Consider the following 25112-nt stretch of genomic DNA (forward strand, 5'->3'; position numbering starts at 1 on the left):
CCAGGGAGCTGACCCACATGGCACAGCAGGCCTCTCCTGTCCTGCCCGCCCGCTGCTCCCCTCAGCAGTGGATTTCAATCAGTCTGCCTGTTCTGCTCCCCATTGCCTGGTGAATCCTCTCACCCCCCCGCACCTCTGGGCTGTATCCCAGTTCTTCTACACAAAAATAATTTAAAAACCAGATTTTTTAAAAAGCTGCTTATTTTGAGGACTGTTACTAAGAATGTATAAATGAACCTATGAAAGTGGTTACCTCAGCGCTTGGTTTTCAGTCAGTCAAACTGATGATTCCAGTATGAGTGATAACATGAAATTGCACTTCCTCCTACTCAGGGGCATTTTTCTTCAAGACGGTGCAGTATCATCTTGCACACCCTCTTTCAGTTTGCAAAATTCTTTCAATGCCTGTGTATACTGTTAGACTTGCACATCACATATTTTGTTTAAATTGAATAAATGTTGCTTAGAATTACTTGTCCCTATTTGCTTGCTCAGGAAATCTTTCAAAAACCTGCTTAAGTGAGTTATAACACTTGGAATAATCAGCCAAGCTCTTGGGAATAGTTTCTAAGTCTGTTGTTCTGTATGCTTCCTTTATGTCGGTGTTGCTGAAATTAGCATTGCGTCAGACACCAGGAGCTATCGTATCGTTCCCAGACTGCTCAAAATAAATATGATAACCGCGTACTCTAAAAGCTGTTATTTCTGAGATTTGTGGGGCGGGGTGGGGGGGATCCTTACTTTATATTGGGGTAGATCTTGTATTCAGATTAAATGAAGTAGGTCAGTCACGCATAATTAGCTGGGGGGGGGTTGGCCTTCCTGCCACCAGCAATAATTCATTAAAGAGTCTAAATTCCTAACCTTTCCCAACTGAACTCCATGCATTCACTTCTCTGTCCGTTACCATGAAAGCTGCCCAGCCCTCCACTTACCCTGAGTGAGTGCGGCCAACTTGGCCATTTGGTGCCTCAGTTTCTCTGTCTGTAAACTAGGGGTGATACTGCTGCCTGCTTTATCAGTGGTTGTGGGGATTCAGGGATTTAATGTAGATCCACAGTGCTGGGTGGAATGTGCGCCAAGTTGACAGGTTGTTGGTGTGAGGGATGCTCCCCCAGGCCCTGCTGGGGAGCAGGCGCTTCCTTGCCTACCCAGAATTCCAAAAGATCCTGCCCTGAGAGCTTTGGAAGGGAAGTGTGCAGCTGTATGTGTAAAGCACTTAGCATGGTACCTGGTGCTTGATAACTGCTATATAAATGTTAACAATTTACTGTTATTATTTTGTGACGTGCATACCTCACTGTCCTAAATCACCCTCATGGAAATGCAAGTGATAACCACAGTGCAATGCCATTACACACCCACTTCAGTGGCTGAACGACAAAGACAACACTGGGGGCGATGAGGTCACAGAATGGCATGTGCAGCCTTGCAGGACCAGGATTTCTCCTGCATGTGCAGTGGGAGGGGTCTGAGCCGAAGAGCCTGTGACCTGGCCCCAGTTCAGGGTCCCTCTGACTGGGTGGGAGCTGGAGTCGGGGCCAGGAAAGCGGGGAGAAAGCCCCTGCACTGGTCCCTCATCCACACAGGAGACAAGGTGGGACACTGGGCAGAGTTTAATCATATTTATGGAAAAGGTGGAGCCCACAGATTGTGTGAGTGGACTGGAGGTGGGGGGAAGCGGGGGGGGGGGGAGATGCCAGCACCAAGGGTTGGGCTCGAACACCAGGTGATGGTGAAGAGGTAGCGCTGAGGACCAGGGTGGAGACTGGCAAGGGGAAAGTGGCCTCAAGGACCAAGACCACAGCGTAGGACCTGCAACATGTAAAACGGCTTCTCGGCAGCTCAGGGTTGGCTGTTCAGGTCTGGAGTTGAGAGAGGCGGTCAGAGGACTGGGTGAAGTGACCAGAAAGGGGTTTTGCTGGAGAAGAGAAAGGCTGACCAGAGATGCGGTGAGGAATCCGCCAGCCAGCGGGCCTGGGAGGGGAGTGTCTGAGGCAGTGGAAGGCCCAGCGGCTGCTGAGTGGACAGGAAGGCGCGGGCAGGCAGCTGATGGGCATGGTCAGGAGAGACAGGGCTTTTTTTCTTTTTTCCTGTCTAAGGAAACTTTAGGTTTACAGAACATGGGTCATAAAGTACAGAAGTTGCCTCCACTCCCTGCCCCTCCCCCCCACAGTTTCCCTGAGGATTATTTGCATTGGGCTATAGTGTTGGTACACTTGTCACAATTGATAAAGCAGTATCGATACAGTATCATTAGCTGGGTAAGTGTGGCTGCGCTCTAAGGGCTCTGACAGATGTTTGCGTGTATCCCCCATGACAACACAACACAGCAGGGCGTCGGGGCCCTGAAGCGCTCCTGTGTTCCACCTAGTCCTTCCTGACTCTCTCTGCCGGCAGCCACCGGTCTGTCCCTGAGGAAAGACAGGTGTTTGTGTCCACCCCCAGCAGATTCCTGTGGAGACGTGGCCCTGTTATGTGGCCTCAGGAAACCACGACACCAGCGCCAACAAAAAGTGGGTTTATTGTATAGTTCTTGACCCAGCGCATCTCAGCTTGTGCTGAGCGGGTGACTGCCCAGGAGGACAGCCCCAGAAAGGTTAGCGAGGGGACTGCCTTGCCCAAGGCCTTCTTTTGCTTCTGTCGGTTGTGTCTCAGGTACTCAGGCCACACCTGACACGTGGTAGCTCCACAATTAATCAGATGACTCTGTGTCCTCAGACTGGAAAAGTGTTAGAACTGGAAGGGGCTCTTGGAAAAAATAGATCCTTTGCGCCTGAACTTCTGTCCCAGAGGGCTTTCTCCCCAGCCCTGTGGGGAAAGAGTTATCATCACGGTGTTCCCCAAGTTAACTGTTTTTTGAGTAGCGCCTGTGGGCAGGATGGACTGGGCTTCCCCATCCGTGAAGGGGTATCATAGTGGGGTTGACTCAGAGCTGTGAGGAGTCTGCAAGGTAATGTTAGATACACGTAAGCTGTTGTTAGAGTAATGTCATTATCTTTATTCTGACATCATGGCATTCACCATCAGGTGACAGAGATGAGCACCAAATAACACTCAGATATCCGCGTCACTCAACTGGGCAATTAGACTTAGAAAATTAAGGTCTGTAGAAAAAGTCCAGTGTGCCTTGAGAGAGGGAGAGGGTCTTATCGGGAGCCGGGCTGGGTTTGTGAGGGTCTGAGAAGGGTCTTTAGGAAGTGTAAGCCCAGATTTGAAGGGTGAATAAGAGCTGGTCCTGAGTGGGCAGGAGGCCAGGGGTTTGGGGCAGGAAGAACAGCTTGTACAAAGGTCCTGGGGTGTGTTGGAAGAACAGTGAGGCTCCCTGAGGAGCGTGAGGGAAGGGAAAGATCAGCAGGCGGGTCCTGCTTGGCCTGCAGAACCACCCGTAAGGTTCTGGGGAGCAGTGACTCCGGTGGGTAGGCTTTTCAGCTCCAGCATGCATGTGCACGGCTTGGGGTCCTCCCTCCCCGCCTGCTCCTTGCTCTGTACCGCAGACTCCCCTGCTCAGCCAGAGACTGTGACGCCGCCACAGGCTCCTCAGAGTGCCCTGTGGCCGCCCTGTGTAATGAGCAGATGCCTTGGTTCAGAATCACCAGCCCCTAGCAAAGAAGCCGTTGGTGGCACTGCCCGCCGCTGCTGCCTCTTCCCGGTCTCAGGCCTGGTGCATGATGATCCTTTCCATCCCAGCCCACTCCCACAGAGGTGGCCCATTGCCTCCCAGCTCCGGCCTCCTCCCCTGTTTCCCTGCTTCTTTTGTAGGGTGCCAGTCAATGTGCTTCTCAGTTCCCTCTTCAGGGTCAGGCCCTGGAGCCAGGCGAAACAGGGTGGGGAGGGGAGTTTCCAGATTACCTTTGTCTCCTCGATACTGCGCAAAAAATGCTGTTTTGTGCAAAGCCCTGTGCCCTGGCCCCTCGGTGGAGACCCAGATGAACCCACCAGGCCACCTCCAGGCTGGCAGTGGTGTCAGTTTCTCAGGGTGTGGAAAGGCCAGGTACACTAGGCAGCTTCCCCAGGCCTGAGGAGAGGGACTCTGTGTAGGCCCCGCCACCTGCCGCAGCTGGGGAGGGCCTCCAGGCTCAGTCCCGGGCCCAGGTTCACCCGGTTAATAAATAACATCAGGCCCAGCAGATTTCGGGACACTTGAGGCATGTGGTTTCCTTTTCAGGAAGCAGAGAGGTTTGTGTCCGCTCTCTGCCCCCTACATCTCCACCCTCATAGACACCCTCAAATGGGGCAGGGAGATCCTGGCTCCAGGACAACTGTCTGGGGCACTTGGTGCTGGCGCGGGGAGGGTCTTGGTGTTCTTTTCCACCCTTTTCCTTCTTCATCCTCTCCCCCCGCACCCCAAGTCTAGAGGGACTGTGGTGTGTTGGCAGCTTTGTACACATCTTTGCAAAATACACATGTTGAAGTTTGCTTGCAGAATCCACCTCCAGAAATGGGCTTGGGCTCTGTCACTCATTGTGTCTCTTCCCCTGTCTCCAGAGCAGCCCAGCTGCTCTGCCGCGTTTGGTGCGTCCCGTCCCTGGCAAGCCCGTAGACACCGTCCCCGGCACCCCACACTTGAGTCTGTTTCTCTGGGAGTCGGTGCCCAGGCCGCCCCAGCGCCACAGCTCCGCGGACAGCGCTCCCGGGAGCGAGCTCCTGTGTCCTCGGCCCGTGGCCTGCACCAGGGGTCAGTCTGTGGCAGGACACCGCGGTGGTGCTCTCCGCAGGCCCACTGACCCACGTGCTTCAAACAGCGAGCCTTGGGTGCCTGCACCCACCCTAGTGATGGGTCGGAATCGCGTTCACTGACTGGCGAATTGCCTACTAAGATGGTTCTGCCAGGTTGCACCCCCACCGCAGACCGGAACCTGTTTTCTCTTACCTGAGCATTGTCCTTAATAGAGTCCCACCTCTGTGTGACCCTGAGAGGCCACCTCCAGCCACGGTGTGTAATGGGCCACACTGGTTGGGTGTTGCAGTTACCTTCGGTCACGTTCCCACAGCAACGGGCCCACCTAGTGACGCCTTTCTCAAGCGCCTTTCTTCAATGACGCTCGTTAGTATCGAACAGTCGCAGTAGTAGGAAGAACACACCTGGTATGAACTTGTCACCCAATCCCACAGTATCAGCACACAGAGAAGCTTGGCTCTAACCTTCCCTGCCTTTGGGTTTCCACACCAAGATATCAGAGATGTGCTGGTTTATGGCAGTACGTGGGCTTGCCGCGTGCATGGTCACAGATCAGCAGTGGTGTGTGCTGTTCACACCAGACACTCATCCCCATCTCGACCGCGCCGTGGCCCCCCATTTGCTCAGCTTACCAATCCCCCCTTCCTCCTTCTGTTCTGTCCTTACTGTCTGGGTTTGTTTTTGCTTTTGCTTTGTTATTTCATTCATTTATCATTTATTATCTTCCCACATATGAGGGAAATCATACTTTCTTCATCTGGTGATTGCACTTAGCAAGATGCCCACTGGGCCCATCCTTGTTGTTCCAAATGGCAGAGTTTCATTTTTCATAGCCGAGTTGTATTCCTGTGTGTGTAGAAACCGCATCTACCCAGTCATGTGTGATGGAACATTGCATTGTTCAGCTCTCGGCTGCTGTGACTAATGCTGTGATGAGCCTGGGCTGTGTCGATCTCTTCAAATTAGCGTTGCCTTTGAATTCTCTTCAAGCAAATCTCAAACATCGTATTTCTTCTGGAGGCTTTAACTGCTTGCCCACAATGTGCCTGTAGAATGGGGAGTGGGGGTGGGGGGAGGGGTTTCCATCAAATAGTCCTTGCTTTGTGGGGTACTTTTTGCTTTCCAAGTGCACTTTTTCCTTTCATTCTCAGGCGTCTCTAGAAAGCAGGCAAGGTACACCTGTCAGAAGAATAGACCCACTCCTGGTCTTACGGACAGAGAGGTTTCACCCAGGGAATGTGGTTAGTTGAGCGGTGGAAGGGCAGGAGGGCAGGGGTGGGGTGCAGGAGGGCAGGGCATGTGCACCAAGCAGGTGGTGTTACTGGTGCCTGGCGCCTGTGGGGTCATTCCCGACCCCAGCTGCTGTCCCAGGTGGAGGGGGAGAGAGAGAACTCCCTCTCTTTCCACCACCTCCACCTTCCAGCCATCTGCCACTGATCCCCATTGAATCTCACCAGGAACCTTGGGTATTGTAGTTCCCTTTGGGGCAGAGCAGGGCAGGAGGAGGCAGGTAGTGGGTCAGTCAGGGAAGTTGACCCCACTTTAGAGATAAACCAGGGGCCTCAGTGGCTGGTGCTGGATGTCGCTTAGTCACCCGCACCATCCCGGACATTGTGCGCCTTGGTCTCTGAGGGAAACATGAGCTGTTGTCTGCCAGGCACCAGCCACTGCTGCCGGGGACAGGCCTCCCTTGGGGGCCTCAGCGCTGTCCGCCTGGGGCGAGTTCTTCCCCCCTTTGCTGGAGGAATTCTCTCCCAGCTTCCCCATTCCCTACCTAGAACAGACGCCCCTCTCATCCCCTGTCCTGGGACTGGTCTGTGCCCTTACCCGAAGGAAGCTGCCCCGAGGACATCCGTGGCAGCAGGCAGAGTGGCCCTGCTTGACCAGAAGTTCTGGGGGCGGGAGCTGTCAGGGGGCCCCTGCGAGAAGAGCGGGTGTCCTGAACCAGGAGAGAAGCCCGAGGAACACTGCACCCTGAGCAGAGCCACCTGGCCTTCAGCAGGCAGCTGCGTGCCCGGCCGGGGCACCTCGCACGTAGCATGAAAGGGGAGCCAGGAGAGGAGCGCTGCCAGGGGGGCAGGCAAGAAGCTAGGCAGCAGCATGAGTTGGAGCGAAGTGGAGCACGTCACGTCAGCCCCAGAGAGCCGTCGACACACCGGTGGGGGTGCTAATCTTAACGAGGCCCTTCTTGCACAGGGAACCTTGCTTCATGTAGCTTACTTAATTCTCACAGAATTATGTGAGGCAGGTACTGTCAGTCCATCCCACTGAGGAGAAAGGCAGGGAGTTAAGTAACTTGCCGAGGGATCTCGGGCTGGTGGAATCCATACGAGAGTTCCCGAGATAGCCAGTGCCTCTCCTGCTGCTGCTGCCACCAGACTCTGCTCTGGGCGCTTTGCAGCGCAACACGATTCATCTTCGCGTCAGCCCCACAGGGGAGGTGCTTTTGTTCTCATTTCATAGATGAGGTGCCTGCGGAACAGAGAAGGTAGGTGACTTGCCTGGTGTCACACAGCAGAGCTGCGAGTCAAACCCAGGCAGCCTGCCTCACTCCACTGAGTGGAAGATAAGAACTAAGGCGCTCGTGGGGCGCTTTCTAATGCACTTTGTCCAGATATTTTCTCTAGCGGCTCATAGAGGCGGAGGCAGATCGGGTAGCCATTTGGCAGACAAGGAAGAAGAGAGGGTCAGAGAGGCTGATGTGGTAGCAGCTAGTGCACATCGCTGACGTCACGCCAGGCCCTGTGCTAAGCGCTCCCCACGTATGGCCGTCGGAGTGCCTCGGGGCCCTGGAGTGAACGCTCCCAGGTGAGGAAACTGCAGCCCAGGAGGGGACCTGCCCTCGCGGCAGGCCGGGAGCCGGCGCAGGCTGCCGGGCCCCCCACCACACGCTGACTGTGTGCTCCTGGGCCTGGGTCACACGGCGCAGTGAGTCGTGCAGCCACAAGAACGTGGCAGGGTGCCCAGCACGGGAGCCCCTGAGAGGCCCCCTGTTCCCACACTAAGGCCAGGGTTCTGGTCCTCATCAAGAAGCCTCCACTGCACATGCTCGCCCCCCTCTGCCGCTCAGTGCTGCGCCTCGCCTGCCAGCACCTGTGGGCCTGCGCAGGCCGGCCAGGAGCACCCCGCCGTGGGAGCACCCCGCCGTGGGAGCACTGGGCTGGCTTTTCTCTGGAGAACGACCAGATTTTGTTAAAGCTGAACCCGCGTTACCTGCTGAGCGCCAGCCCAGACAGATGCTCTGAAACCGCTCGTTTGTTCATTCCCATGCGCCTCCAGTCTGGTCAGCCTGGGGTCAGAGAGCAGGAGTGGCCCCAGTGCCCACCCGTGGCCGGCATAGGGGGATGCCGTGGAGCAAGCAGCCAAGTCCTCTCCGGCCCAGCCCTTGTCCATCAGCAGCGCCCCCATTCCATGTCACACCTCTCCTGCCGCCCATGGGGAGCGCCCTGTGCCCCTCGTGGACTCCGCCACTGTGGGGGCTCATTATCTTCATGGCAGCCGAGGGGTCCCTGCCTCCTAACCCTGCGGTGAAGGCCACGCCAGACTCCGGTGTGCCCCTCACTGCGCCCCCCGGCCCCTCGGCCCATGTCTCCGCCTGCAGCCTTCTTGGGGCAGCTGCTTTCTTGCCCTCATCACTTTCTTCCTTTTGGTCTCTGTGGGTTTGGTAAATGCACCTGACCTGTGTCTTCCCAGAAGCACCTGGGGCCGCAGAGGGGGCCCCGGCCCCCACGTTGTTACACGTGACCCTCAGGCGCACTCACCACGCGGACTTCCGAGCCTGGTTCTGTTGGGCGTGTTTTTGTTGGGTCGGTTGGGGCGTCTTTGTTTGTGTTTGTGCTTTTTAGCCAGTGCTATGAATTTTTTTTTCTTCATTTCTAGCTATATTTTTGGGATCAATTCCCAGAAGTAACATTGTTGGTTCAGAGGGTAAGAACATTTCTGAAAGCTCTTGCCAGATTGCCTCCAGAAAGGTTTGTGGCCCTGGGAGTGAGCGGCTGGCTTCCTCGTGGCCGGGGTGTCTCTGTGCCCGCTGCAAGCCGCCCCCTTCAGCTCCTCGGGACCCAGCATCCACTTAGCCCATCGCCCTCTCCTTGACCTTGGTCTCGGCCTGGGCGTCCATTCTGTGCGCCGTCCAGGGCAGGGTGTTGGACTAGGGAACGGCACAATCAAAACTGCAGGCGCCCGCCATCTGCCTGCCAGTCTCGGCCTGGGACGAGACTCTGCGCCCAGTGGAGCTGGCTGGCGTCCGAGTCGGAGTGGTGTCGCTGCAGGGGTCTGGGACAGGCCTCACGGCGATCAGGCCCCACAGCCACTGTGGCTGGGCGGAGCCCGGAGCCCCTTGCATTGCACGGGTGGGGCGGTCTCCCCCGCCTCCCCGCCCCAGCTGCCATGCAGTGAGAGCCCCCGGGAGCTGCTGCTGTGAGTGTGCCCCAGCTCCCCACCTTTCTCCCCCCCTCCCCCACAGCTAGGAGGAGGCGCCCAGCCTGCCCAGGGTGTCTGTGCTTACACAGGTGGAGTGGAAACCTTTTGTAGGAGAAAGTGAATCTCGAGCTAAAGGAGTGAGAGTGACCATGACCGGGGTCTGGGGGTAGGGAGGGGACACACTGCGTATATTACGCACAAGTGCGAGAAACGCACCCCTAGGTCTTCAAAGGTCAGTCGAGATTTTCAATCCATGCCTGTTTTTGTAAAGCTACCGGTGCAAAGACTTTTTAAGACTTTGTCATGAAACATCACATCTGCCCAGAGTCGTGAAGACAGAGCCCTGTCTTGGCAAGCCAACACGAAAGCTGGCTTTGCAGATGTTAACATCTGTGCATTTTGTCTGCTCGGTGTTAGAAAGCAATGCGAGGCCTCAGTGCTGATGTTTGGACGTTGGAGAGTGAGGTGATGGAGAGGACTGTGGTCGGTGCGTAGCAGCGTCTGCCGTGGTAGCCAGGCTGTGTGACCTCCGGAGCTCAGGGCTTGAGGACAGAGTGGCCACGCACACCGTGACCCCCGCCTGGGCTACCCACTGACAGCGGGAAGGTCTGAGGTCTGTCTCCTGGGTCCGTGGCCAGTTTTGACTGAGGAGGGTGGACAGATGTAAAAGGCATGGCCAGAGGATGTTTTTGATGTGAATTTTCTAAATTACTGCCGTTCTTCTGAAGTATTACTTCTTGGGGCTTCTGAGTGTCTTCTCTGATTAAAGCCGCCAGCATCCTTGTAAGATTCCACTTCAGGGCAGGGTGAGGCCGGACAAGGCTGTCGCAAACCCGGACTGGAGCTGGTGAGCCTGGGGCCCCGCGGCGGTGCAGACTGCGGTCGTATTCCTGGGCAGCAGCTCGATGTCCGCCTCCCTTCCTGCTTGTTTTTCTTTTCTTAATTTTCTAGAACAATCTTGGCCTATTGCTTAGCTTCTCTCTCTGCCCCCAGATGCTGGGGACTTGGAAGCGGGAGGGAGTTAGCGGAGGGGCCGGGCCAAGGCCGCCTGGCCTGGGACTCGTCAGGGGTGACTTAGAGGGGGCGTGAATCAGCGGCCAGCAGTGGGAGCGCCGAGGCCATCTGTGCTCCCGTGAGAGACGCACACAGGGCCAGGGCTGGGATCTGGAGAGGGGCAGGGGCAGCCCCTGGAAGCATTTGGGGGCTGGCTGCCTGGTGCTCTTTCTTCCTTCTTGACGGACTCAGGAAAAGCTGCCAGAGGGCCCCCCCTACTCTGGCACCGCCCGCCCCTGCAGAGGGAGCAGGCGTTTGGGGGCTTGACCACCGCTCCCCACCCTCCCCCAGGAGGGCCCTGGGAGTGCAGCTGCTTTGTGATGTTTGTTCTTTTTAAATTCCCTTTGTTGTTTTAAAAATCTCAAGTAAGGATGTGTCAGTGCTGCTTATGAGCCGTTCCTGGGGGCAGTGGGCTTCTGGGGAGCACCTGGAGCTCCCCCAGCAGCAGGGCGAGGCAGTGTCTCATCCCTGGTGCATGCCGGGCCGGGGTTGGATGCCACTGGAGTCCAGATGTGAGCCCCTGCCCGCCTCACGTCCTCCAGGGAGGAGGGCAGGCGATGGTGAGGCACCACGAGGCTCACGGCTGCCCGGCTTTGTAGTGGGCTCTCTCCTAATGGGTGAGAGCCCAGCCCTGCCTCCTCTTCACTGGGGGTCTTTGAAGAGGCGATTTGCCTCCATGTTCCCTTCTGTAAACTGGGGGAGAGCAGGATGCTGTGTGACTTGAGCAGAGCCAGATACGCTGCCAGGCTTTTAGTGGGGGGCTGCCTTTGTCCCCTGCAGCTGAGGGAGCTCAGCTCACCTGCCATGGGGAGCTTTCCTGTGTCATGTTCCTGGTGGGTTCCCAGGCCGCCCACCCCCACCCCAGCGTTGTCCTCAGGTGAGGACAAGCAGAGCCAGAGATGCCCCAGAGCCTGGCCCCCCACTGAGCAGGATGGAAAGAGCAGGGCGTTAACAGATGTTCTGTGACAAGGGTTCCCTGGCTCTATTTAATCAAGATTGGCAAATATTGATTTCATCTCTGGCCCAACAGATGTGATCTTAGCAGGTTTCGGCGGCAATTAGCTGGGATTAGTTTGCGAATCAGGCTCCACGCTGACAGACAAGGCCTTCTGCGGGCGGCCTGGCTTGGCCACGGGCGTGAGCCCACGCGGTCACGACCCATCTGACCCATGCAGCGTCAGCCACGAGAGACCTGGAAGCCAGATGCAGGCCCCGTGGGGCACAGCGTTGGGCCACACAGTGCTGGTGGGGACGCTCGGGGTTCTAGGCTGCCGACATTTACCAGAATTTCAGCGTGGACGTAAGGGCACAGCCACGCCAGCGCTGTGGCTTGGTGCTGGGCCTGCTGGAGCCAGTGGGGTCCCCAGAGGGGCTTCTCTCCACCGAGGCCCTGCCTCCGGCCTTTCGGCCCCCAGCCTGTGCTGTCACGCTGTCCCGTCACGCTGTCCCTCCAGGCGCAGCTGCGGCTCCTGGGTGGGCCTGGCGTGAGTGCCCGTCCTGCCGGAGCAGCCTTTTTTAATTTTGCATTTCAAAGTGTCATTTGAAGTGAATGAGACAGCACCGAGAATTGGAACAAGATGCTCATCCACATGTGCTTCAGGGGGGCTACAACACCCTCCTCAAGCCCACGCATCCACCCCACAGGGACTCAGAGGGGCACCTCCTCTCTCTGTCTCTGTCTCTGTCACACACACACACTTGTGTGAACCGAATGGGATTGTGCAATACAAACTCTGCCACAGCTTGCCTCTTCCCTCCACAGGTGGCCATGTAGAATAAGAATATGGGCTGGGAGGCTGGGTGCCTGGGTTCAAATCCCAGTGCCACCACTGGAGAGGCAAGTGACAGCCTCTCTGTACTCCGGTGCTTTGGCTTGAAAATGAAGGTGGTTTAGTCCTCGCCTCCCAGGCTTGTCCTGGGGATCACGGGTGATGTCCAGCAGGCACTTCGCCTGCAGCACAGACAGCACTCGGTCCATTGGAGCTGTGTCCACGCAGGCCCGCGGGCGTGGGCTTGGTGTTTGAGGACACCCGCCGTTTATCGCAGCTATGTTCCCGGCAGAGAGACGCCACGGCCAGCTCACCATCCTCTACCGCTGGGCTTCTGGGCTGTCCCCAGCCCTTGTCTCTCAAAGCAGTGCAGCAGGCCGACCGCCCTGCAGCCAGACCACCGTGCCCCTGGCGTCTGGTGCACTCGGTCCCCAGGTGTGACACGTGGGCATGGCATGACTGTCTGAGGGACAGGTTCCTGGAAGTGGATTTGCACACCTGAAATTTCAACACAGTTCAGTCCATAGCTCTTACTCCACCGTTGCGGAAACAGCACGCCCATGCACACACATGTAGAAGCAGCTCAGCCCACGTGGGACCCTCCTGGTTTGAATGGGAGGACTGGGCTGCCCTGTCCCAGTGGGGACTGCCCATGGTACCCAAGTACCTCAGGGGTGCTAGGGACGTTAAAATGAGAAACACCCATCCTTTGGGGTTCCTTGACATTTAAACGTGGGCGTGTGTTGTGTGCGGTGATACGCAAGTCCATTTCATCTTCAGGTAGCAAGGCCAGGAGTTCCTAGGAAGCTTGGAGTTTGAGGGATATGGGTGATAGACAGCATCTTGTGTTATTTCTAATAAGCTTCTTTCCACAAAAATCTGAATTTTCTGCTAATGAGGTGACTTGAGCCCCCCAGATGGCCTGTGGCTAGAGGAACCAACCAGAGGATTCGAGGACTGGAAATTTCACCCCACCCTGGGCCTCAAGGGAAGGCCACTAGTGGCCAGCCAGGCTGATGATTCAATCAGCTGAACATAAGTAATAGAGCTTCCGTGAAACCCTAAGTAGCAGGGCTCAGAGTGCTGAGAGTGTCGAGCATATCCGTGCACCCCGGGGGGTGGTGGGCCCCCAACTCCTGGGAACAGAGGCTCCTGCACTCCAGCCCTCTGTCTCCATCTGCACCTCTTCATCTTGCTGATCATTGGTGTTCTCTGCAGTAAACTGGGAATGTAAGGAAGGGTCGCCCTGCCTTCTGTAGGCTGTCACGGCAGATTACCAAACCAGAGGCGGGGGGCACGAAACCCTGGATTTGTGGCCAGGTCAGGTGGATGTGTGGTCACCGGGGGACCCACTACCTGGTGTCTGAAGTGGAGGTCAGTCTTGGGGGACTGAGCTCCTGGGCCCTGTGGGCGCTGTCCTAGCTCCAGGGTGGGTCAGCATAGAATCAAATTGCTGGACACCCACTGGGTGCCCCCAGAGAATCACAGATGCCCACACAAGTGGTGTGGCAGCCACACATGGCCACGGTCACGGCTCTGCTCGCCGTCGTTGAGCTGATGGAGTGGTCTCTGCTGCAGCACTTTCTAATGAGATTCTGGAGATTTCTATCTGTCTTGTTTCCTGAGGGAGCGCTAAAGTATGTGTATGCTCAGATTTCTAATAAAGTGGGGGAAGAGCTCAGGGGAGAGAAAAGAGCTTCTTTTTTATTTTAAAGATTTATTTATTTATGCATACAGAACTGGGGTACAGGCCAGAGGTGCAGGGGTGGTGAGAGGATTCACCAGAGACAAGAGAGGTGAGCAGAAGGAACAGGCAGATCGAGGGAGTAGACTGCTGAGGGGAGCAGTGAGGGTCAGGAGAGGTCTGCCGCGCCCTGTGGGTCACCTCCAGGGCAGGTGGGGATCAAACTCATGCAGAAGTGGCTTTAGCTTCTTAGTGCTGTGCTATAAACCACCACCAGGGAGGGCCCCCCCAAAAATTGAGCTGCTGTGGACCTTCTAGAGTGGAGTTCCTATGAATTGATTCTGAGCCTACCCAAGTCACTCACGTGTGCACAGGGCACCCCGTTTTCCCCACTCTCTTCTGTCCAGAGCATCATGGGGATGGTCTGGGAACCAGACAACTGAGTTGTGTTTGCATCCCCACTGCTTACTTACCAGTTGTGTGGCCTGGCCCGGTGGGACCTTTGCCTTGTCTGTAGAGAACTCCCTGCGTTCAAAGTTACTCTAACACAGGTTATGCATGGGCGCACCTGCTACGTGAGGCTCTGTCATGTTAGCCTGAATACCATCATCTCCACATGATCCCCACTCTCCCCGCCCCATCCTCTGTTGGACCCCAGTTCCCCGCAGATTGGGAGCTGTTCAGTGTCTCAGCAGGATAAAGGATATTCAGGGGTTTAAAAACCCCTGGGTTCACTGAGTAAATGGATGGGTTTTAAGTGCTCGGTATGTGTGGAATGAATGAGTGAGTAACAGGGGCCTGGTGAGTGTTCTTAGTGTTCTTTGGAACAGGGTTCTCGGACTGGGTGATTGATAAGACGGGTAGGTGTTGTCAGTGAACAGATGAATTTTAAGGCCTACCTAGTTCTTACCAAGCAAAGGAATGACTTGTATGTCCCCAGAAACTGCTGAATTTTGGGGTACATCCCTGGGGGAGTCATATTACCCCCAGCCTCTGAAATTAGCCTTGAGGCTGCTACATAGACCTGAGCTCCCCAGCGCTCCTGGCTTCCACGGAGTCTCATTTCCGTGAGGCGAAGCGTGTGGAGCAGAGGGACAGCCTGCGCACAGAAGACTGCCCAGGAAAGGGGCCTGGGTGCTGGCGTTCCCAGCTTCCCCGCACCTGCAGGGCCATGCGTGGACAACTGCCTTAAGGCCAAGGAGACATGAAAGAAAGGCTGTTGGGGCCGGGGGGTACTTCGGGCAAGGTCATCCTTCCTGGTTAAAGTCAGAGACGAGCCAGGCAACAGGGCTTCTGACTGGGCTGGAAACAAAGGCCCTGCCCGACGTGGCTGCGTGAGTCGGGGCCATGCTGGACGCTGCCAGGCTGACCCACAGGCATGGCTGAGCCACCAGGTGCAGGTCTGGACAGCCAGCTCAGCCAGCAGGGTGGTGCTGGCCTCAGGCCCGTATTTCTGAGATGCTGAAAGCCCTGAGGCCTCGGCCAGGCCCCTGCCTGAGCCACGTGCTCATTTTCTTGACCTTCACTGTTGGTGATGCTCTTCAGCAAGTATTGATCGACGAGTGCAGGCCCGTGGATAGTGAAAAGTGAGGCTCCTTCCCTCCCCTGCCTTGCAGACACGTTCAGATCCTGGGTGTACAGCAGTGGTCATATTCTCCTTGGCGGGTGGGGGAGAAGTAAGAGAAATCAGTGTGTATGTTCACTTACCAAGGAGAAAAACGAAGCAGGAGAGGGGGTTGGGGGTGGGAGGAAAGATTCCCAGTTCCCCTCTGAGACGCGGCCCCTTCCCACCACCTCACTCTACGCCTGTACCCGAGGAGTCGGGGAGCCCCTACCCGCACACACACAAGACACACACACACTGGAGCCGCCGCCTCCCCTCCCAGGATGCGCTTTGTGTCGACTGGTGGTGGTCCCCCCGCCCCCAGGGGTTGCCACACACCAGGCTGTTGGGCAGCCCCCTCAGTCTTCTTCACCCAGGAAAACAGTGACTGTGTCCTTGGCGCTTTGCTGACACCTCTGCTGCTCTGGAGCTGATAACTGAGAGCTGGAGACAGGCAGTAAAGAGATAATGAACAAGCAATTCCAACTGGCAATGCTGCTGAGGGGACGGAGGCGGAGGGGTGACGGAGGGCGGCTCTGAGGAGACAGGCCCCTGTGCCGGGAAGGGCGACTCGAGGAGGCTGCTGGGAAGAGTGGACACCACGTCAGGGGCCAGCCTGGGGACAAAGGGAGGGAGGACACCCAGGGCCCCTGGATCAGGCGTGATTTATGAGAACAGAGAAGGCGGTCGTGTGGCGGCATCTGAGCAGCATCAGGGACGTGGGCAGGGGCCAGATCCTGCGGGGTTTGCGGGCAGCAGCCGGAATTCGGAAGGAGCCTCTAGGGAGATCGCAACAAAGAAGTGACAGGAACTGGTGACCGGCTCCTGGCATCTATTCCTCACATATTTCCAGAGACGCTCCCTCCCCAAGTCCACCAGTGCTCTCCGTGGCTCGGCGTGGTTTTCCCTCCTTTTCTGGCGTGGTGGTGTCTGGGCAGGCTGCGACTCCCATGCGCGGGAGCCCAGCCTCGGGGGCTGAGGCGTGAGCTCAGTGACACCGTGGGGAAAGTCAGGCAGATCTTGGGGTGGAGCTAAGGTAGGCGGGGAGACACCTGAGAGTAGAGGGGACTGGAGAAACACATCTGCCACAGCAGAGTGGGGTTGCTGTGGGGCCTAACGGGAAGACACCAGCTCTGAGCCCGTGGCGACACAGGGCGGCCGTGGGCTCAGGGGTTAAGCAGTTCCTGCTTCTCTGGGGGGTGGGGGGGTGACTGTCTCGTTAATGGCCTTGTCTGCTAGAGGTGCAAGCTGTTTGTAGGTGAAAGTGTCTGATGTCTGGGTTGTGCGCTGAAGTGTTTTGTCCAGCCCTCCCCACCCCCATCAAAACAAGTGTAGGTGGGGTGGACAGATGAAACAGGAGTGACAGTGCTCAGTGTGGTGATGGTCCTGGAAGCCGATGAGGGGGGCCATCACACTCTTGTCTCTGCTCTGGGGTTGTGGGGATTTCCATAATAAAAATGGTTTTTTGAATGAGTAAAATTGGGGCGGGGGTTGCTCTGGGAACAGTAAGCTTAGATCTCACCTTTACCCTTTCTGCCTTTTCAGCATGGCGGGGAAGACCCCCCTTGGGCCGGCCCGGACTCACGCACACCCGCTGCCTGTTAGGCCCTGCTGAACCCTCAGCCTGGAGCCCCCTGGACAGCGCCTGCCTTCCGAGGCTGTCCCGGCTCAGCTGTCCACAGCGATGGTGGAGAACTGGACTCCACAGACTCACAACCTTCCCGTCAGACTCCAGGGGCCAGCATCCTTCATCCTGGGACTGGCGACCCTGAACAATGGCTGAGGGCCGGGGGACCCCATAAAGTAACTCCACAGCTTACGGGGGCCAGTAGCACTCCATTCCCCTGGACTATGACCACCTACCGGCCCATCCCCAGTGATGGTGTGGACCTGGCAGCCAGCTGTGGGGCCAGGGGGGCCGATGTCCTCCCTGGGCCCCACACAGGGGACTATGCCCCCATCGGATTCTGGGTCCAGAACGGTGGCTTGCCTCAGCCTGTTGGTGAGAGCGCGGCCGCGGCCACTACCCGCCCCAGTCCTACCACCCCTGCGGTGCCCAAGATGGGCGTGCGTGCAAGAGTCGCCGACTGGCCACCCAAGAGGGAGGCCCTGAGAGAGCAGAACAACCCCAGCCCCTCACAGGACGTAGATGGCCCGAAGGCCGCAAAAGCGGCCCAGGCCGTGAGGGGCACACAGAATGGACAGCCCTCCGCCGCCACCCCGGCTTCCTCAGGGTCCAAAGCCTTCCACCGGCTGTCCAGGAGAAGGTCCAAAGATGTGGAGTTCCAGGACGGCTGGCCCCGGTCCCCGGGCCGGGCCTTCCTTCCCCTGCGGCACCGCAGCAGCAGCGAGATCACCCTCAGCGAGTGTGACGTGGAGGACGCGGGGGAGCCGCGGGGGGCCCGGCACGCAGGGGCGCTGCCCCTCTTCCGAGAGTACGGGAGCACGTCCTCCATCGACGTGCAGGGCGTGCCGGAGCAGAGCTTCTTTGACATTCTCAATGAGTTCCGCAGCGAACAGCCTGAGGCCCGGGCCCCCCAGAACCTCCCTGAGCTCCTCCAGGCCGACCCCGGCCCCCATCTCGCGGGGAGCGGCAGTGGCGCCAAGGGTGACCTCCGCAACGGGCAGTCCGCGAAGGACACCCTTCTGCCGCTGCAGCCCATGAAGGAGAAGGACAAGGCCCGGAAGAAGCCCGTGCGGGGCCCGGGCGGCGGGGACACCGTGGACTCGTCCATCTTCCGCAAGCTGAGGAGCAGCAAGCCAGAGGCCGAGGTGGGGCGCGCCCCGGCGGAGGCAGAGGAGGGCCGGAGCCCCCCGGAGGCCAGGCCCTGGGTCTGCCAGAAGAGCTTTGCCCACTTTGACGTGCAGAGCATGCTGTTTGACCTCCACGAGGCGGCCGCCAACAGGGTGTCCACCGCCCAGCGGCGCAACACCACCACGGGCGCCTCGGCCGCCTCAGCCACGGCGTCCCTCACGGCCTCGCGCACCCACAGCCTCGGGGGCCTGGACCCCGCCTTCGCCAGCACAGAGGACTTGAACTGCAAGGAGAACCTGGAGCAGGACCTCGGGGACGACAACAGCAACGACCTGCTGCTCAGCTGCCCGCACTTCCGCAACGAGATCGGTGGCGAGTGCGAGCGCAACGTGAGCTTCTCCCGGGCCTCCGCGGGCTCCCCGGGCGCAGGCGAGGGCCGCCTGCCCGAGCCCGCCCTCAGCGCCTACCGCACCAACGCCAGCATCTCTGTGCTGGAGGTGCCCAAGGAGCAGCAGAGGACCCAGAGTCGCCCGCGGCAGTACAGCATTGAGCACGTGGACCTGGGCGCCCGCTACTACCAGGACTACTTCGTGGGCAAAGGTGAGGCGGGGCTGTGGCCGGCCTCGAGACCCCCGCGCCGTCTGCCCTCTGGGCCAGGCCTTGCTCCGAGCCCTGAGGACACAGCAGGAGATGGAGCTGCCTTGGAGACAGGCTGTGAGGAGGCCGTGGTGGAGCCTCAGCCTGCACTTGGCCCGGAATGTATCTAGGGCTTGGCCCACATGAGACAACACACACAATTCATTAGCAAATGAGTGCTCAGTACAGAGTGGGCCAGGCTCTTTGCCACTCTGGGCATACAGAAGTGACTGGTTTTAAACAAAAATCTTGTCTTAATGGTCTGGTGGGGTGAGTCAAAATTGGATAAACACGTGAGTTGTGTGAGTTATAGGGCATAGGTACTTTTATTTTTTTTTAAGGTTTATTTATTTATGCACACAGAACTGGGATACAGCCAGAGGTGTATGGGGCAGTGAGAGGATTCACCAGAGACAGAGCGGGGAGCAGAACAGGCAGATCGAGGAAGTACACTGCTGAGGGGAGCAGCGGGCGGGCCGGGAGAGGGCTGCCACGCCATGTGGGTCAGCTCCCTTGCCGGGGATCAGACTCATGCAAAAGTGGCTTTAGCTTTGTAGTGCTGCGCTTTAGCCTGCTGCGCCACCAGGGAGGGCCCCGGGCAGTAGGTTCTGTGGAGAGAAGGAAGGCAGGGACAAGCAACCGGAGTGTCAGGGTGGGAGGCTGCAATTTTCATTTTGCACTGGTCAGAGAAGGCCCCCTCGCCAGGTGCCACCTGAGTGCTGAGCAGGTAGACACGGAGAGTATTGCTGGGACAGAGAATAAGTATGTTAGCTCCGGAACACTGAAAAACTGAGGAGGAAGCCAGTGCTGCCAGAGTCAAGCGTTGAGAAAGTGGAAGGAGCTGAGGCAGAAAGGTGACCAAGCGGGTCATATGGGGCTTGGTGGACCTTGGTGAGGAATCTCTCTTGCCCTGAATGAGATGAAGCTTGAAAATAAAGGGATGAGGGCCTCCGTGGTGGCGCAGCGGGTTAAAGCACAGTACTGAGAAGCTAAAGCCACTTCCGCATGAGTTCGATCCCCGCCTGCCCCGGAGGTGACCCCATGGCGCGGCAGACCTCTCCTGACCCGCCCGCTGCTCCCCTCAGCTGTGTACTTCATCCATCTGCCTGTTCTGCTCCCCACTCTGTCTCTGGTGAATCCTCTCACCCTCTGCATCTCTGGCCTGTACCCCAGTTCTGTATGAATAAATAAAAAAGAAAAGAAAAGAAAGGGATGAAAAAAGTTCTGGACACTTGCCAACCAAGGGAAAGGAGGTGAGAGGCAAGAAGAGAGGAGCCAGTGTCACACGAAATAGAGTTCAAGGCGAAACACACTTGTTCGAGGCACTGAAGAGCCACTTTATGTTTATTTTTTAAAAGTCACCAAGAGACTCAAGGAGTGGTGGACCTTTGTGTACCTAGGTCCACCGATACGGTTACAGGGAGAAGCGGGTAGAGCCTCGATCTGTAGAAAAAGTTGACAAGGTTTCTCTCTGAACCGAAAAATAAGCCCCTAGAGGACTTGAATAACCCAAGTAGAATCCAGTTCTATATTTATATATACATTAATTTTTTTCCTAACACGGGACACTTCCTTTTAACTCACGTGGAGAAATACCTATAGGACAGCCTGGCAGTGAGGATCGAGCAACATAGTTGGTTGAAATACTTAGTTCCTTATCAGGCCAGTGGTAAGCACTCATGGAATTTTAAAAAGCCATTTTCTTTCCAAAAGTGAGATCTTTGTAGCCTGGGAAGTTCCTAAATAAATTAGAGGTCAGTCAGTGTGAGGAGTGCCTGAGGCGGGCTGAAACGGCCAGCACTGGGTACTCACTGGCAGAAAACCACAAAAACACCCGTCATTGCTCCAAGCTCTCGAGCTGGTCACTGGAATCTAATATTTGCTCTCAGCTCCCCTTGGGAGTGAGTTAACCCTCGGATGTCCTAATTTAGGCCCGTCGTTACCACACACTGTGAGGGCCTTAAATGAGCCTTTGATCCACCAAGAGCACCCCCAGAGGACAGCAGCCATCAGTGAAACACCAGCAGCCCGGCAGGGAAGGCAGGTCTGGGTGGAGGCTGACCTTGGTGACCTGGTCAGTGCAGCTGCCACAAGCGGAGCTGTGGGTTATCCAGCAGCAAGAACTGTCTGGAAGGCGTCTAAGGAGGGCAGCATACTTTAGGAAAAGGGGGACACAGCTGTTAAGGGGAGAGAGCAGGGTCCTTTCCGCAGGACTTGTGAAAAGCTGTCACAAGAGACAGCAGTTGCAGTCTCCTGGGCGATAGGCACGTGACTGGGAAAGGAGGGGCCCGGGGGCTGGAGTCATCGCCCCTTCCTGTGACAAACGTCACGCTGGGCACCCAGGCCACCAGTACCCTCAACCACCTCACCAGAGCAAGTTGGCAGCCAAACCGAGCAAGCCACTTGGAGCAGTCACAGTGAGTGAGGCTGGGTTGCTCCATGCCACGCACAGTTCTGAGAGTTATGACCGTAGCTTCATTCCACCTTCACGTCGGCTCTGCATGGTGGGTAGCCCCAGGGCCCCCATTTCTCAGATGAGATCGCCACAGGTCCTATGACTCGGCCAAGATGGTACAGTAAGGTGGGCATCTACCCCTGCAGTCTCCCGTCAGGGGGGCCGCAGCAGGCGGTGTTTTGTGTGACCAGGGCCCCACAGTCGCCCAGGAGTCACCCCTCCTTTCAGAGAGCTGACTGAACTGACCAGCTCTTCCCTTGCAGAGCATGCCAATTATTTTGGCGTGGATGAGAAGCTGGGGCCAGTGGCCGTGAGCATCAAGCGGGAGAAGCTGGAGGACCACAAGGACCACGGGCCTCAGTACCAGCACAGGATCATCTTCCGCACGCGCGAGGTAGGCCCGGCGCCGCCCACACCCACACCCACACCCACACCCACACCCCCTCGCGGTGCAGCTTCTGTGGGCAGGCACTGCCCTCCTCCTTCCCTGTAACCTGCCCAGCCACTCGAGAGTGAGCTGCGTCTCCCCATTTCACAGATGAGAAAACTAAGACCCAGAAGACAGCTTGTCTAGGATCTGTGACCTGTTCCTGCCGCCTCTCCCTGACTGTAGATTCCACGAATGTTCTATTTGCGAGAGTCACTCTAGTAGCTTAAGAATTGTAAGAAACGAAGGGGGTGGTGTAAGGAAGGAACCCTTTTGGGATCCAGAGGTGCCTGTGGGATGGAAAGAGTTAAGGCAGCAGGCTCTTTTCGGGGGTTGGCCAGTTCAGAAAGCTCTTTCCAGTCTGAGCAGAGGATCGCGTTGTCCGGGCATGGGACACCCCCAGCCGTGGCTAGGGCACAGGGCCGTGGGGTGCCCTGTTGTAAGTAACAGGTATCTGCTTCTGCTTCTGCTTCTGCTTCTGCTTCTAAAGGCACGAAGTCCGAGAATTCACATGGGACTGAAAGACCAGCTAGGGCTGGCTTCAGGCGCTCACGTGATGCTCCAGGTGCTCACGTGATGTCACCAGAACTCTCTTCCTTACTGCTGGGCTTGGCTTTGCTGCTTTCCACAGTGTGACTGTCCTTTTCTCCCACCAAAGTCTCTCCATGGCTTGGGAGATGGAGACTGCTCAGATCCTCTATGTCTTTGTCCTCCAGCGCCGGGATGGCACGGGTAGCTCTGGGGTTCTCTGCAAAGGATTCTGTTTGGCCCTGTGCGAGTCAGTGTCATCAGGGGTGACAAAGGAAATGGGCCACGTGTGCACCACAGATGTCCAGGGACAGGGCAGGGCACTGCAGTCCCGTCAGAGCCACCTGGAGGAGGTGGCCGGGAAGCTCCTCAGCAAAACCTCAGGGAGACTGTCCAAAGACCCCAGAACGAAGCCCTTTCCGGGCCCCCGCAGTGAGTCTTCCTCCGGCCTTGCTTCAGCCCCTCCCCCCATGGCCTGGCCTTTGCCCAGACACGGGACCCAGCAAGCCACTGCTGCCAGAGACGTCGGATGTGGGGCCGACTGCGCCTGGGCGCCATCCAAACCAGCAGCTGCTGCATCAAGGGCCCGAGTCTCGTCCCTCCTGAAGGCCTTCCCGCTGGGGGGATGGGATGGCACAGAGGCTGTGTGGCAACTGGGGGAGGCAGCCCCAAGAACCTCATGTCCTCCTGCTCTCCCAGCCCCTCCTCCCTCTCCTCACCTTCCTGGCCAGATGAACACCAGGGCAGAACAGGAGGTGACAGCTTGCCCTGCGACAGCCTTGCACGGCAGACAGCTGCTGGGTGAAAGGACAGTGACATTCACACTAACGAATGATGTTTGTTACTGTGGCTGTAGTGTTGCAGATCTGCTTAACACTGTTATGTCTGGTACTTAGAGCCTTCATGGCTACACGCATGCTAGTGTCAGGATGGCTCTGTGATGAAGGTGTTTGATCCTCATTTACAGATGATGAAACAGACCCAGAGCACCCCAGCAAGTGAGGTGGGGAGGTTGACCTGCACTTTAGCCACCACCCCACGTCACCTCTGGGACTCCGTGGGGTCCTCAGGGCTCAGAGGCACAAGTCTGGGTTCACCTACTCCGTGGAGATCCCTCAGCGCTGCCCCTGCCATCCCTGGGCGGGGTGCTGAGGAGGGTGGTAGCGACTCAGGCCACAGAGGTGCTCCTGGGCCTCACTCGTCAGGCAACACACAGCCTATTGACAGGGTGGTGTGCGATGAAGGGGAAGTCAGCAAGGGAGAGGGCCGAGGAGCGTGAGGAGCAGGCGGTTTAGACCGGACAGAGGAAGTGCCGTTGGGATGGTGACATCTGGGTAGGGACCCACAGGAGATACAGGACGGCTCTCTGAGGACATCTGGAGAAGAACCTTCTGGACAGAGGGAATAGCCAGCACCAAGGTCCGGAGGCAGGACCCTGGTGTGGGTCGCACCCAGCTGGTCAGTGCAGTGAAATCTAGGGTGCCCAGCTCCTGTCACAGTCTGTCCCCCTGGGTATCGAGGTCTCCTGGGACCATGGTGTGGGGTCACACATGTCAGGCAGGCAGTGCTGGGCCTGCCACTGGAGCGAGTGCAGTGAGTCATCCCGGAAGTCGCAGCCGGCCATACCGCCGTCACATGCCTGTCAGCCCCAGAACCCTGGCCCCACTGAGAGGCTCACGGCCGCAAGCACCCCTTCTGCTGTCTTGCACCCAGCCCCGCAGAGCCACTTTCTGGGCACTCTGACCTCCAAGGCTTGGCTGTCTGGGGCAGGAGGGGGGAGGGGCGGTGGCCCGCAGGGTTTGCCTCGCCTCTTCTCAAGGCCGCTCCTGTTAGCGAGGCAGAGCAGGGTCGCAGCCCCGATGTCATGATGGCATGAGGACCGTTCTCCACAGAGTCCGTGCACAGAAGCACTCTAGCACGTCGCTGCCAGGCACGTGTGTTTTATATCGCGGACCCTCCCACGACGCAGGGCCCAGTATTACGTCTGTTGTATACAGGAGGACGCTGAGCACGGAACCCCAGGTGCCAGAACCGGCCAGGACCCAGGCCCTGTGCTCGTAACCACTTATCGCTGCCTGTTGGGCTGGTTGATTTCTGCTCCAGGAACAGAACCCTGGGTTGATCGGCCTCTGCCCTCGCTGGCCGTGTGACCTCGGGAGAGGGCTTCCCTTTGAGCCCCTCAGTTTCTTTGTCTGTGAGGTAGGCTCATGATGTTCCATGTCTCCTGAGGCAGCAGCACAAGTCGGTGGCCAGGCAGGTGCTCTGGGCACCAGGTACTGTCCTGGCCTCACCCCTGTGGGGACCGAGGGCCATGCTGGACAGCAAGCGTTGGGCTCAGTGATGGAGTTCTGGCCTGTCCACATGCAAGTCTCAAGGCCTAGGGCCAGGGCGAAGGGCCCAGGCTGTTTTCCAAGCCAGCCGGCTGGCCCATCCCAGATGGCCACCCCCAGCCGCCAAGCAGACAATCAGGAGTGGGCCCGAGCTCCCGGCAGATGGGATGTGAGCATTGGCAGCACCGCGCTCTCCACGGGGTGGGGACAGACTTGGAGCTGGCTTTGGCACTGTGCACCTGAACGTGGGCCCCCACCCCGAGCCTGGGCAGGAGCCCCCGGGGCCAAGACTGCCCTGTGCTGAGCCCCTTGCTGGCACCGTCACCCAGGACACAGGCCCAGTGCGCGGGACACTCAGGACGCCAGGCCCAGCCGGTGCCCTGTGGCCCAGCAAGCATGAGGTTTTAAGGGACCTTAGTTTTGTTAAGGTTCGCGCTTTGGATTTGCATTTTCTTTGTTTTGTTTTCTGATTTAGAAAGTAGCAGTTGCTCGTTGCTAAGAATTTAAACAGCACATGTGTGTAAAGTAGAAAAGGGCTAGTCTTGTATTGGGTGAAAACACAAGTGTACTGTTGCATCTATTAGGAACTCTGGGTTCGGAGGTACGTGTGTGTGTGTGTGTGTGTGTGTGTGTGTGTGTGTGTGTGTGTGTGTGTAGTATTATAAATAACCTCCAAACACAAGTGTACTGTTGCATCTATTAGGAACTCTGGGTTCGGAGGTACGTGTGTGTGTGTGTGTGTGTGTGTGTGTGTGTGTGTGTGTGTGTG

The 25112-nt window shown here is 57.5% G+C and overlaps 1 protein-coding gene across 2 annotated transcripts in view; it reads left to right on the forward strand.

The window, feature by feature from the left end:
- Positions 1-25112, forward strand: part of SIPA1L3 (signal-induced proliferation-associated 1 like 3) — a 168984-nt gene that overhangs the window by 83484 nt on the left and 60388 nt on the right. For both annotated transcript variants that reach the window (XM_004690584.2, XM_012730738.1), the window contains exons 3-4: positions 16758-18567; positions 21322-21452. In XM_004690584.2, coding sequence (XP_004690641.1) covers positions 17064-18567; positions 21322-21452 — 1635 coding nt within the window. In that variant the 5' untranslated portion in view covers positions 16758-17063. The remainder of the gene's footprint in view (positions 1-16757; positions 18568-21321; positions 21453-25112) is intronic.

The sequence above is a fragment of the Condylura cristata genome, unplaced genomic scaffold (genome assembly GCF_000260355.1).
Source record: "Condylura cristata isolate star-nosed mole 26May11 unplaced genomic scaffold, ConCri1.0 scaffold00028, whole genome shotgun sequence".
NCBI lineage: Eukaryota > Metazoa > Chordata > Mammalia > Eulipotyphla > Talpidae > Condylura > Condylura cristata.